We start from the raw sequence: 13666 nt of genomic DNA, 5'->3' as shown, positions 1-13666 counted from the left end.
TTATTGTCAGAAGTGAAGGTATCCATAATGATTATGTTGAACAGAACAAAAAAAGTAAGTAATTATAGTAAAGAGTTTTGGGCTTCTCTTTCAGTGAAACATGAAAGAGAATCCTAAGTTCAATATTGGGGAATCAAATTCAAAGTTTACTGTATAGCATGGCATTGTGAAAGATAGGCAATATTCTTTCACTATTGTTTTCTGTGAATGGGATTTATGTATATAAGTCAAATTATTTTTTCAAGTAGACTTCACCACTATTATTTTAAAGAAAACTTTTACTTTGAAATAAGAAAAAACAAAATGTCTTTATTAATGTTTATAAAACCAGTGCACAAGATCTCTACAGATCTATAAATTTAGACATTATTTGCAAATATTTGTAATATTCAGTCTTCATAGCGTTATCATGGATTTCACTGTAATTTCCTGAGAGTACAGAGCAGACAGAGCCCACAATAATAACTGTTTCTCAAGTATGTGTGCTCTATTTTTCTTTTACAATAATGATAAAAGTATTTACTTAAAAAGTGACATTTATTTAGACTTATTTCTTTAAATTCTTTCTGAAAAGAATGAACTCACCAATGAATATTGAAAGACTATCTGTAGTATTATCATCCCCAAAGAGTCACCAAGTTTTATACATTCTACCTTCAGAGTATTTAAATATGTCTCATTCTACACTGCACATGGTGCAAAGACCTCTCTCTTCAAACCTTCCATTTTCTTGAGTTGGAATCAATCTGCTATACATCTTCACTTGACCACTTAAATGTGGCACTGAAGAAGGTTGGCAGGTGTTCTGAAGTAGAACTAGACCTATACAGAATTAATAACTCTCTTTCACTGTTAATTTTTTTCCCTCTTTCCAGTGAACAATCTTGTTTTTTTTTATTCTCTTTGCTCCAGATAAACTATTGGTCCAATAAATTTCATAAAATATTCTTCCATCTGGTCTGTGTCACATTGGATAAGCAGGGAAGGAGAGGCCTTCTCCTAAGTCCTGATATCGAAAGTACTGTGCTGCCTAACATATGCTGCTGCTCTAAGGAGACTAACACAGATACGTTTATTTCTTTTGACTGCTTGGTACTCTTCAATGTGCCAAGAATACTTTCACATTTGCTATTTAAGATGCACATTCTAAAAAGCATAACTTAGAAGATATGATTAAAAAAGATTACTTTTTAGTATTTTTCAATGTAGAGTCACTGGGGTAGATTATGTGGCAAGAGTAATAAAATTGAGTATTTATTATGATCACTTAAGATATTTATTATTGGGGCTTCCCTGGTGGCGCAGTGGTTGAGAATCCGCCTGCCGATGCAGGAGACACGGGTTCGTGTCCTGGTCCGGGAAGATCCCACATGCCGCGGAGCAACTAAGCCCGTGAGCCATGGCCGCTAGGCCTGCGTGTCCGGAGCCTGTGCTCCGCAACGGGAGAGGCCACAACAGTGAGAGGCCCGCATACCGCAAAAAAAAAAAAAAAAAAGATATTTATTATTAAAACTTGGAGCAAGCTACACTGGAAAATACTTTTCCAGGTAATCATTGGAAATCAAAAATGTTGCTAAAATAAATGTTGTCCAACAATAATTAACATATTCTGCCATGAGCATTTTGGAAAGAATGACTGCATTATTGACTTAGTGAAACAACTGAGGAACTGTAGTTAACAAAACATAGAGCTGGGTGGATTTAGCTATAATCATTTCAAATGTGCTGTTATGTACTTTACTATTAATTTTGAGGTAATGCTAAGTAATTCATTGTCAATATTACTCTTTTGAATTAAGTTAAAAGTTACAGAATGTTTCTCAAACAATAATTCTTTATCTAACCTTTATGTTCCCACCCAAAACTTATGAAAATTGTAGAGAATTTTTTCAAAGGCTTGTTAGTCACTCCTTTTATCCCTGACTATTGTGTAGTTAACCAGTAATTTATGCATGAAAAGATAACATGTTATATATAGGCAAAGGATTCAAGAAAAATAACATCAAATATATACTAGGTATATATTATGAATAAAATCAACACATCCTCAAGCTGGAGGAGATATATCAATTTATAAGGAATTTATTTCCATTTGTCCCATATGGCTATATGAACAACTTTTCCACCACAGACTATACTTCCAGAGCATTTCTTGTGTGATTTTTGCCTCCAAAACCTAAATGAATGCATTTGGAGAATTATGTCTACAGTGTTAGAAGAAAAATTATTCTAGTTCCTTGTTTTCTCACTGATTCTAACTCTGTTTTGTCACCAACTGTCTAAATCATTAGACTGATTTAAGTTAACTTGGCTCTCAGTTAGCAGCAGACTGTGCCCCAAAGTAATTCATTTCCTTTTTTCTCTCTTATTCTCTTTATTCTCTTATTCCTTATCTTTACTCTCTTTCTCCACACCCTCATCTGTATTATAATCTCTAGTCTATCAAAGCACACAGTGCTATTAAAATAAATGAGGAACTTAGTGAGAAGCTGTAAAATAAAGTGAGAATATTAGAAATTGCCTCAAAATCCTTAGCTTTTAAAACAACCATTCCACATTAAGGATATGAAAACTTTGTGAATTTGAGTGCATAACTGCAGACAATCATTAAATAATAACCTAATCTGATATCTTCCTGTTTCAATGATACAAGCTGCATAAAACCTCTTAAAAAATACTTTTTCTGAAATGAGACCTAATATAATATAGGTAACCTCTAGAACCTATAGGGAAGAGTGTTTCTACACATAGACCTTTTCAAAATGAATAATGAAAGCTGTGAATTTTGTGAATTTTGGCTGTGAAAAAGTCCAGGTCCTTGGAATGTAGGTAAAGAGGAGTGAGTTTTAAAGCATAGGCATTTGGGGAAATAAAGAATCTGAGAGTTGAGAGTTTTATTAGTGATGATTCAGAAGCTTTTAAGAGTTGAAGAAACAAGTAACTTTTTTTTTTTTTTTTTTTGCGGTACGCGGGCCTCTCAGTGCTGTGGGCCTCTCCCGTTGCAGAGCACAGGCTCCGGACGCGCAGACACAGCGGCCATGGCTCACGGGCCCAGCCGCTCCGCGGCACGAAACCATGTCCTCTGCATCGGCAGGCGTACTCTCAACCACTGCGTCACCAGGGAAGCCCCCACAAGTAACTTTTAAAATATAATCTTTTTAGGAAAAAAATGCTCCCTAAGCTAGTACCATAAAAATCAGGTTATTGTAATTTTTACATATTCATTTAACTTGTTTCATTTTATCTGGAAAGACATAATTTCATATTTTTGAAAGTGATAGTCTGTTTTCAACTAGAGACAACCATTTGTAATGAAGATTCTTTAAGGTATTTTTAACTGATCATATTTCCATTCCAAATAAATACTATCTACCTGAAAAAAGAACTTCATTTCTAGTCTCATTGTTGAACGTTAGCTGTAGGGAAAGTCTCAGACATGAGACTTTAAAGTTTTTTTTTCTTTCAAATGGTGAATACAAAGATACAAATGTTTCAGGAAAGCAGTTCACGTTAACATTTTAAGATTTAATTAGTGCACAATTTCGACCATAAATACCGGTTAAAAACAATAAAACTGAAGCAACTATTCTATTGGTAGCATACTTGCAGTTTTTCTGCACACATGTGCAAACAGTACAGTACTGTGCTAGATGAGAATTTAATATAGTGTATTATTTAGCCTGCTGTATAACACAATATTATTAAACATTTAAAGAAACATGTAATTATTTGCATCAAAATTCACTTGCACTGTATTTGGTATTTAAAGAGAGAGGAAAAACCATTTGCAGGAGGAGGAGTTGAGTCCCAAGGTGGAGCTGTCTCTTGTGTTAAATGACACCGGCCTATTAAAGCGCTCTGATGGGGAAGGGCTTAAAGGCTGAGTCAAAAGCCAAGAAGTCTCTTTATTTACGCCTACCTCCCAGCCCTTGGCAATCTGACTAATAACAGACTGAACTAACAAGAAAGACTAGAAAGGGAGGAATGAGAACACTGCTGCAGCTTGCATCTACGTTCTAAGAAAGCAAGAGTGATCAATCCCAGCTCTGTTACACATCTTGTTTATTTACTGCACTCAGCAGCTTGCAAATGGTTAACTATATGCAAAAAAAGTCAGCATAGCTGTGAAGTATGCCGTGAATTTTAATTGGGGAATAAAAGGACAACTGCTTCAGGATGATCCTAGTATGCACTCTGCTTGAAATATTTTCAATGAAATGCTCAGCATTTTGTCTTTGACCAGAGGTTTTAACTTTATAAAGCGATGGGACTTGCCAAAAAGTGATATTTGAGAAGAAAGTACGTGGTGGTCGGTGTTTTCTTTTTTAATAAAGAAATTGAATTTACTTTGAACATCTCTTCCAGCTGTGCATTACAGATAACGTCAGGAAGTCTTTGCTTTACAGGTAAGATGAACGTTTCCAGGCTTTCCTTATACCTATTTTTGCATTATCCCAAAGTGATTGAATTTCTGTTTGCCTCTTTAAAAAAAAATAACTTTGCATTAAAGGATATCCAGTTTCATTCTTGCTCACTGGCACAACTAATGCTGTAGCAGATGCCTGTTTTCTGTGATCAGCAGACATTTAGTCTAACAGCTGGCTGTAGAGAAGAACAAGTAAAATAATATGCTACTATTTCTTTTACAGCACGCAGTTTGTTATTGGAAACTGAATTATTTGTGCTTTTTGAAGGGACGATTACTTCCAAACACCATTGCTGTATTTGAAATACAAGCACAATATGAAAAGATTCTTTGTATTTTGTATACTACTTTTATTTTTTCCTGACTTGAAAATATGTAAATAGAGATTTTTTGACCTCTTTAACACTCTATCAGATTGTCAGTACAGAACCACTTTTCACATTTGTGTGTATTTCTGAAAAGATTAGAAACTGTTCCCTAGGACATTTTGAAGAGTATAAAATGCATATAAGATTTTAAAAAAATAACGAGAGGAGAGAGTCTCATCTGGAAGTTATTTACTCTTTTCTTAAGATACTGTGCCTGGTGAAATGCATAGTATTCTTTCTTGGTAATCTATGGAAAAGTAGTTTCAGTGTTTGTGGAAGCTAATCCACAAGTTGAAGACTTCAACTTCAAGCTGCTTGATTCTAAGCATAGCCCTCAGAGCTGTTTAAAATCAAACTATTTCCCTATGGAAACATTCAGCCTGCTAACTTTCCATTTATATAGAAAGGGACTCTATTGTTTGATGTCTTTGGTTGCCTTTTACCTTTCAGAAGCTTCATACTATATATGTTTTCAATAAGACAATGTATTTTCATGGAATGAAAGTTTATTTTCAGGATTATTGTTTGGATTCTGGGATGTATTATCTAATTGTGATTTTTAATTAGATTCAAACCTCACATTCCATCCAGAAACATGAAAGCAATTATCATTTCCAAAAGTTGAATAGTTATAAGATGTGGTGTTTCTTTACCTTTCGATTTAGTCTATATAAATTTAAAGTGCAATATTTAAAAGAAGGGAATAAAATTAGATACAATTAGACTTCAAAGTATTTACCACACCACTGCTGTCATTTTAGAGTTAGAATTTTTTTTTTAATTGCTATGTCAGGTGCAGGTATTAAATTTTTAAGGAGTTGGAATATGTGATATTGTTATCTTGAACTGTCATTTTTTATTTCCTAAATTAGAGATATCCTCAAATATTTTAATATAGTGAAGCTTGCTTTAGAGTTCATTGTTTGCAACATTAAGCCTTATAATAAGGATCAACTGCTTAATTATGTGATGACATTCAGTGCCCTAAAGCCTGGTTCAAGACCTCATCAGGGAGTCATTTGCTAGAAATTTATATGAGGCATTGTTTGTTCTTTTATAATAGCCTGAAATATGCGTTAAAGATCAATTTTTCTTCTTTAGTTTTTATGATATTAACTTTATCCATAGTAGAATTTAAAAGTATCAGTGAATAATCCACCTCTAGAAATTCAATATAAAGTGTGACTGAAGTGAAATTTGAATGGACGCCTTTAAGCATATATATCTGATACTACAAGGCTTACACAAACTGCCCTAGACAACATAGTTAAAACAAAATCCTTTATAAAGTTCAACTTTACTACAGAGACATATTTTTTCTCAAAGTTTTTAAATAAATAATGGAATTAATAAGTGTCTTAAGCCAAAATCAAGCCAGGTTAAACACAGAGTTATTAGATATTATATTGTGATATCCAGTTCATAAATAAAACTAAAGGAAGTGCATAATGCATGCAAACATACATTCTTTCTAATGATCATCTTTGAATTCCCTACAGGTCTCTCTGCTTCTAGCTAATACCTACATATTTGTCTTTTATTGTAATCCTTCAGCCTTAGATTCATCTAGTTTGAGCTAAAAAATAAAAAAAGCCAGGGTCTTCTCAAGTATACATTTTTGCATCTTATCCAAGTATCAATGGTCCATTTAGCCAGCACCCCTCACGTCTATTAAAATGCAGATTATTTAGTAGATAGGAAGACAATTGAGTTAATATTTTAAATTCTCCCTGACCTAAATTTTAGATTTTTATCACAATGCAAGTTAAAAGTAAAATAAACCTGCCAGTCATAATATTTGTAAAAAATAAAAGAAAACGTGGACTCAGCAATGTATTTATATATTCAGAGTAATAATATTTTGCCTTTTAGAGGAAAACCTTTCATTTCGAAAATGTCAGATTCATCTCCTCCCTGCTCCTGGCCACTAAAGCCCATTGCTATTGCGTTTTATCTTACAGAATCAGATCCATCACAGGACAACATGAAGCTTTGGAGTCATCTCTTGTATTCATCTCTCCTTGCCTGTATATCCTCACAGTCCACAATCCCAATGTCCTCTGCCTCAGCCAGAGGTTCTTGTGACTCGCTCTGCAATTGTGAGGAAAAAGACAGCACGATGCTAATAAATTGTGAAGAGAAAGGTATCAAGAAGTTATCCCAAATAAGCGTGCCACCATCACGACCTTTCCACTTAAGTTTATTAAATAATGGCTTGACAATGCTTCACACAAATGACTTTTCTGGGCTTACCAATGCTATCTCAATACACCTTGGATTTAACAATATTGCAGATATTGAGACTGGTGCATTTAATGGTCTTGGCCTTCTTAAGCAACTTCATATCAATCACAATTCTTTAGAAATTCTTAAAGAGGATACCTTCCATGGACTGGAAAACCTGGAATTCCTACAAGCAGATAACAATTTTATTACAGTGATTGAACCAAGTGCCTTTAGCAAGCTCAACAGACTTAAAGTGTTAATTTTAAATGACAATGCTATTGAGAATCTTCCTCCAAACATATTTCGATTTGTTCCTTTAACCCATCTAGATCTTCGTGGAAATCAGTTGCAAACATTGCCTTATGTTGGTTTTTTAGAACACATTGGCAGAATATTGGATCTCCAGTTGGAGGACAATAAATGGGCCTGCAATTGTGACTTATTACAGCTAAAACTTTGGTTGGAAAATATGCCCCCTCAGTCTATAATTGGTGATATTGTGTGCAACAGCCCTCCATTTTTCAAAGGAAGCATACTAAGCCGGCTGAAAAAGGAATCAATTTGCCCCACTCCACCAGTGTATGAAGAACACGAGGATCCTTCAGGATCATTACATCTGGCAGTAACATCTTCAATAAGTGATAGTCGCATGTCAACCAAGACCACGTCTCTTTTACACCCACCCACCAAAGTACCAGGTTTAATACCTTATATTACAAAGCCATTCACTCAACTTCCAGGACTCTACTGTCCTATTCCTTGTAACTGCAAAGTACTCTCCCCATCAGGACTTCTAATACACTGTCAAGAGCGCAATATTGAAAGCTTATCAGATCTAAAACCTCCTCCACAAAATCCTAGAAAGCTTATTCTTGCAGGGAATATTATTCATACCTTAATGAAGTCTGATCTAGTGGAATACTTCACTTTGGAAATGCTTCACTTGGGAAACAATCGTATTGAGGTTCTCGAAGAAGGATCGTTTATGAATTTAACAAGATTACAAAAGCTCTATCTGAATGGTAACCATCTGACTAAATTAAGTGGAGGTATGTTCCTTGGTCTCCACAATCTTGAGTACTTATATCTTGAATACAATGGCGTTAAGGAAATATTACCTGGCAGCTTCAACCCAATGCCTAAACTTAAAGTTCTCTATTTAAACAACAACCTCCTGCAAGTTTTACCACCACATATTTTTTCAGGGGTTCCTCTAATGAGGGTAAACCTTAAAACAAACCAATTTACCCATCTACCTGTAAGTAATATCTTGGATGACCTTGATTTACTGACCCAGATTGACCTTGAGGACAACCCCTGGGATTGTTCCTGTGACCTGGTCGGATTGCAGCAATGGATACAAAAATTAAGTAAGAACACAGTGACAGATGAAATACTCTGCACCTCTCCGGAGCACCTAGACAAAAAGGAATTGAAAACACTCAACAGTGAACTTCTTTGCCCAGGTTTGGTCAATAACCCATCCCTGCCAACTCAGACTAGTTATGTAATAGTCAATACTCCTACAGCCACAACTACAGCAGACACTATTTTTAAATCACTTACCAATGCTGTACCACTATCTGTTTTAATACTAGGACTGCTGATTGTATTCATAACTATCGTGTTCTGTGCTGCAGGGATAGTGGTTCTTGTTCTCCACCGTAGGAGAAGATACAGAAAGAAACAAGCTGATGAACAGATGAGAGACAGCAGTCCTGTGCATCTCCAGTATAGCATGTACGGCCATAAAACAACTCACCACACCACTGAAAGGCCCACAGCATCACTCTACGAGCAGCACATGGTGAGCCCTGTGGTTCATGTCTATAGAAGCCCATCCTTTGGCTCAAAGCATCTGGAAGAAGAAGAAGAAAGGAATGAGAAAGAGGGAAGTGATGCAAAACATCTCCAAAGAAGTCTCTTAGAACGAGAAAATCATTCCCCACTCACAGGATCAAATATGAAGTACAAAGTCACAGACCAATCCACTGAATTTTTATCCTTCCAGGATGCCAGTTCATTATATAGGAACATTTTAGAGAAAGAAAGAGAACTTCAGCAACTGGGAATCACAGAATACCTAAGGAAAAACATTGCTCAACTTCAGCCTGATATGGAGGTACATTATCCAGGAGCCCATGAAGAGTTAAAGTTGATGGAGACATTAATGTACTCAAGGCCAAGGAAGGTATTAGTGGAACAGACTAAAAATGAGTATTTTGAGCTGAAAGCTAACTTACATGCTGAACCTGACTACTTAGAAGTCCTGGAGCAGCAAACATAGAGAGTTTGAAGGCTTTTGCAGAAATGCTGTGATTCTGTCTTAAGTCCAGACCTTGTAAATAAGTGCCTTATATGAGTGTATCATCAATCAGAACTTAAGCACAGCAGTAATCCTATGGGGAAAAAAGAAGAAAAAGAAACTCAGGGATCACTGGGAGAAGCCATTGCATTGTCTTCAGGCAATTTTATCTATCCCCAATAAAATAAATCCTTGCATGTAAATCATTCAAGGATTATAGTAATATTTTCCCATATACATAAAGTGTTTCATAGAAGTCCTCTTGCACATCTAAAAGGGTTCAAAATTTAAGCAACCCTTATTTTCTTGAGTTATATTACCCATGGGTTAAATAGAATTGGATTTTTTCACCTAAAAAGTATACCTGTATATGTAATTATAATAGGTAAGAAATATATTGTTTATAAAACCAGTATATATACCAGAAAAATGTAAATTGTTATATACACCTAGTTTTCTTGCAATAAAGGCAAAAGGAACTGGAACTTTAAAATTACAGATAGTAACAGTAAAGAAAAAATGGAAGGTTGAATTATATAGGCTATGAGTGGCTCAAAACTTTGAACCTTTGATGATTAAAAAATGCCACTGCTATGCTTTCTGAATTTAAAAATGGAAATTATTAACAGTTCAGGTGGAATGAATAGGAAGACTTTTTGGTTTTTCTGCACATTTTGTGTGGACAATCTTGTTAATGCTGCTGTGAATTAAGGTACGTCATTTGTGCTCAAAGTTTAATTCTTATTCTTGGGATATTTTTAAAATGCTACTGATATTCAACTGTAAATATGATTAGTGCATCTATTAAGTTTGGTTTCTTTCATAGCATTAATCCTTTGTAAATTTGAATACCACGGTAGAAATATGTTTCTTGTGGAAAGTAAGAATTTGCTGGTGTAAAACAAATAGGAAATATTATTTTATTTTTATTGATGTATGCTGTAGTTGCCATAAATTAGTAGCAAAAGGCACATATAAAGGGTAAGTGGTTTAAGTTGCCTCAAGACTGGGACAACGTAGCTTTATTTTACAAGAAAGTATAGCTAGATTTTTATGAACTATTTATTCTGTACAGTTTTGTATATTTTTGGTTCACAAAGGTAATTATTCTTGCGTGCCTTTCAAGAAAATTAAAAATACTGCTCACTACAATAAAACTAAAATGAAAACCCTCTTTTTAAATGTGCTTTTTTTCAGTTAGTCTAATCTGTAATTCAGTCAAGTCAGGATTAACGCATACACATGCACGCAGGCATACAAGCACAAACAAGCAAAAACAAGATTTCTGTTTGTTGTCACCCACACAGAAGCAGTTTCTTCACCATGTGCAAAAAGGCCATTAAGTGTCTCAATGTGATTGACATGGAACCAAACTTTCAGTCTGACCCGTGGTTTTCCCTTTCTGGCAAATCATTTTCCCACTCAATGCAAATAGAAATTATTTTATTTTCTTCTTTCTGATTATAGAATCAATCATACAGCAGATTTTCACAAGGCAAAATGGAATTAAGGTAATTTAGTTCTGTTACCTGAACACCACTCGGATTCATGCACAGGGTTAGGAAGGCACATATTTCCTATGAGGAAGGATGTTTTTAATTTACTTTACACTATTTTCGTGATGCATGAATGTACTATTAAATGTGCTGGTCTGCAACACTCACCTTTCTGCACTACTAGCTAAATATACATTGTTTCTTTGATCTTGAATGAGAAGACTTCCCTGTTAAAAACAGTAGGAGCCTGTGTGGCATGCTATGAAGAACAGTTGTGAGTCCATTATGACATCATATAATTAAGATTTTTAAAAAATCATTGCATATATTAATATAAAGCAATAAAATATTATATAGTAAAAGGTCCATTGAAAACCTTAACTTCTCCATTAACTTTTAAGGTTGGAAAGGACAAAGATGGGAATTCTTTTCTAAATTAACACTTACTAAAAGGAAATCTGGGTGCATATGTAATGCTTATATGTTTATCCACTAAAAAATATTCAGCACAATAATGAGTAGTAAACCCCCCAAAGCATAAATTTAAATGTTACACTCTAAAGAACAGAACAAATCAAGAGCAGAATTCATGTTATTGCTCAGTAGAGTATCTGCCAATATTTGCTGATCCTAATCAGGTGCATAGAGGAACTAGAGAGACTTAAGAAATCCCGTGCCTGCAGGATCTTTGGAATGGATCCATGAATGCAGACAGAGACATGTCCTCAGGAACATTCTTCTCTTTTGAAGGACAGAAGTATTTTTTTAAATCTTTGTTCATTGTATATATAATAGTCATTCTTCAACTTAAAATCAAAGACAGAACAAAGTTCCTAATGGAGTCATGTAAAAATATCCTCCAGATTAGGTTCAACCCCAATACTGAAACCCTATAAGAGTCTGGATATTATTTACAATGATGTAGGAATAGTTATGGTTTCCAAAGAGTAAGAGATTTTAAGGGCCTGTTTAATTCATGATGGAACTTTTCTTATGTAATTTGTTTCCCTACTACAAGTAGTTGAGAGTTGGGAACTCTAGTGATGGTCTTTACCTCTTAATGGGTCTTGTGACGGGTGATAATCACTCAGAACTTTGGTTATTTTACCTGTATTTCATATATATTCTCCCTCCCACTACAGAATAATTTTTATTATATTCCCTGTTTGATTATTTACTTACAAGGCCAAGGTGGTCTCTTTCTGCAACTAACTGTCAGGTTCAGAGTCCTAAATCCTAATTCACTATCCTCAGCCTTATTTATATTGTACCTGGGCGTTCAAAAAAAATTAGACTTTTCATTATCCAAGGGTTCTTTTTTTTAAAATTTAAACAGAAGTTACATTTTGTTCACTGCATATCAGGGCAAGCTCTGATTCATGTCTGAATCTTGAATGTTTGCAGTACTGTGATAGTAGTGTATAATCATACTGGATGAAACCCTTTCAATTCTGTCCATCTGTTAGACACAAATTGTATTAATGTGTATTTAACAAATTACTTTCACTAAATAACCATGAAAATACTTACTGGAAATTTATGAGTGTTCTTCAGATATCTTCCATTGATCTCCATACTGGGATGATAATTTTACAATCTATATAAAAAAGGATTATATCAATAATGCTGATTCTCCCTTTTGAATCAATCTCATATCACAGAGGAAAGTTTTTCCTTGTTGCTGTAATAGTAAGTAAATGGAAGTATCAGTGTCATGTAAGCTGCCCTCATGCTTTGATTCAATTACTTTAAAACGCTTAAGCTTTAATCCAGGATTGAACAAAGTGATATGACTATCCCCTTGTCATTAAAAAGCAAACTTTTGGGCTTCCCTGGTGGCGCAGTGGTTGGGAATCTGCCTGCCGATGCAGGGGACACGGGTTCGTGCCCCAGGCCAGGGAGATCCCACATTCCGCGGAGCGGCTGGGCCCGTGAGCCTGGCCGCTGAGCCTGCGTGTCTGGAGCCTGTGCTCCGCAGCGGGAGAGGTCACGGCAGTGAGAGTCCCACGTACCGCAAAAAAAAAAAAAAAAAAACAAAAAACAATGTTTCTTTGTGACTTTTCAATTCCATATATCCTGAAATATAGATATTTGTCCAAACATTCCCTGAGACTTATAACTATAATAAATTATAGGACATAATAATTGTTTATCATTGAATTATAAGATGATTATATTATTAAAATTATATTCTTTAACAACTTTCTGTCTTATATGGAAATAAACTCCATTATCTATTCTCTAGAACCCATCTAGTTTTTTAAAGTTGAATTTATATTTATTATACACACTAATCTGTTCTATGTATATGGAACATAGAGGAGACTGCCAGATGTAGAATCCTTTTCTAGCTGCTTTGAAAGTATAAACAATTAGACAAATACTCTTCTGTTAGTGAATGCCTTTCAACAGATTAGTGAATAAAGAATGGAAACAATTCAAAACAACAAATTGCACACACATACACAGAATCATTCATGTATTTCCAATTTAAATGATTTTAAATTGCACAATTTTTAAATAGAGAATTATTTCAGAAATGTGAAATATGGAAAGCAGAAGACCTGACCTTCCACAAATAATTATTGCCTCTTACATCTCTAAGGCTCTACCAGTGAGAAAATTGATTATCTGTAAATGGTAAGGTATTTTGAGTTGCCTGTGTAAATCTCCAGGCATTTCATTGTCCTGTCATCATATTTGCTGTTATAAAGTTCTTGAACAGATGCTACACACAAAATGAATCATTTTGTTGCCAAGATGAACATGTTCAATTTTAAATTCGTGGTGTTATCAGTGATGAAATTATCATTAGTGAATGGATGTTAAATGTATTTCCATCCCT

General features: G+C 34.7%; 1 protein-coding gene across 1 annotated transcript; it reads left to right on the top strand.

Annotated features, from left to right (window-relative positions):
• The first annotated feature begins 3934 nt into the window (after nucleotides 1-3934).
• Nucleotides 3935-10497, top strand: SLITRK6 (SLIT and NTRK like family member 6). Its single transcript, XM_059041827.2, has 2 exons — nucleotides 3935-4406; nucleotides 6756-10497. Exon 2 carries the CDS (start codon nucleotides 6779-6781, stop codon nucleotides 9305-9307), a length of 2529 nt encoding a protein of 842 aa, XP_058897810.1. The 5' UTR covers nucleotides 3935-4406; nucleotides 6756-6778; the 3' UTR covers nucleotides 9308-10497.
• The last annotated feature ends 3169 nt before the right edge of the window (nucleotides 10498-13666 follow it).

The sequence above is a fragment of the Kogia breviceps genome, chromosome 16 (assembly GCF_026419965.1).
Source record: "Kogia breviceps isolate mKogBre1 chromosome 16, mKogBre1 haplotype 1, whole genome shotgun sequence".
In the NCBI taxonomy this organism is placed as follows: Eukaryota; Metazoa; Chordata; class Mammalia; order Artiodactyla; family Physeteridae; genus Kogia; species Kogia breviceps.
The sequence above is the reverse complement of the archived record's forward strand: the minus strand, read 5'-3'. Positions and strand labels throughout refer to the sequence as shown.

Bases quoted from the DNA above. Each gene is read 5' to 3' on its own strand.
- SLITRK6 (XM_059041827.2), top strand. From the start codon at position 6,779: ATGAAGCTTTGGAGTCATCTCTTGTATTCATCTCTCCTTGCCTGTATA.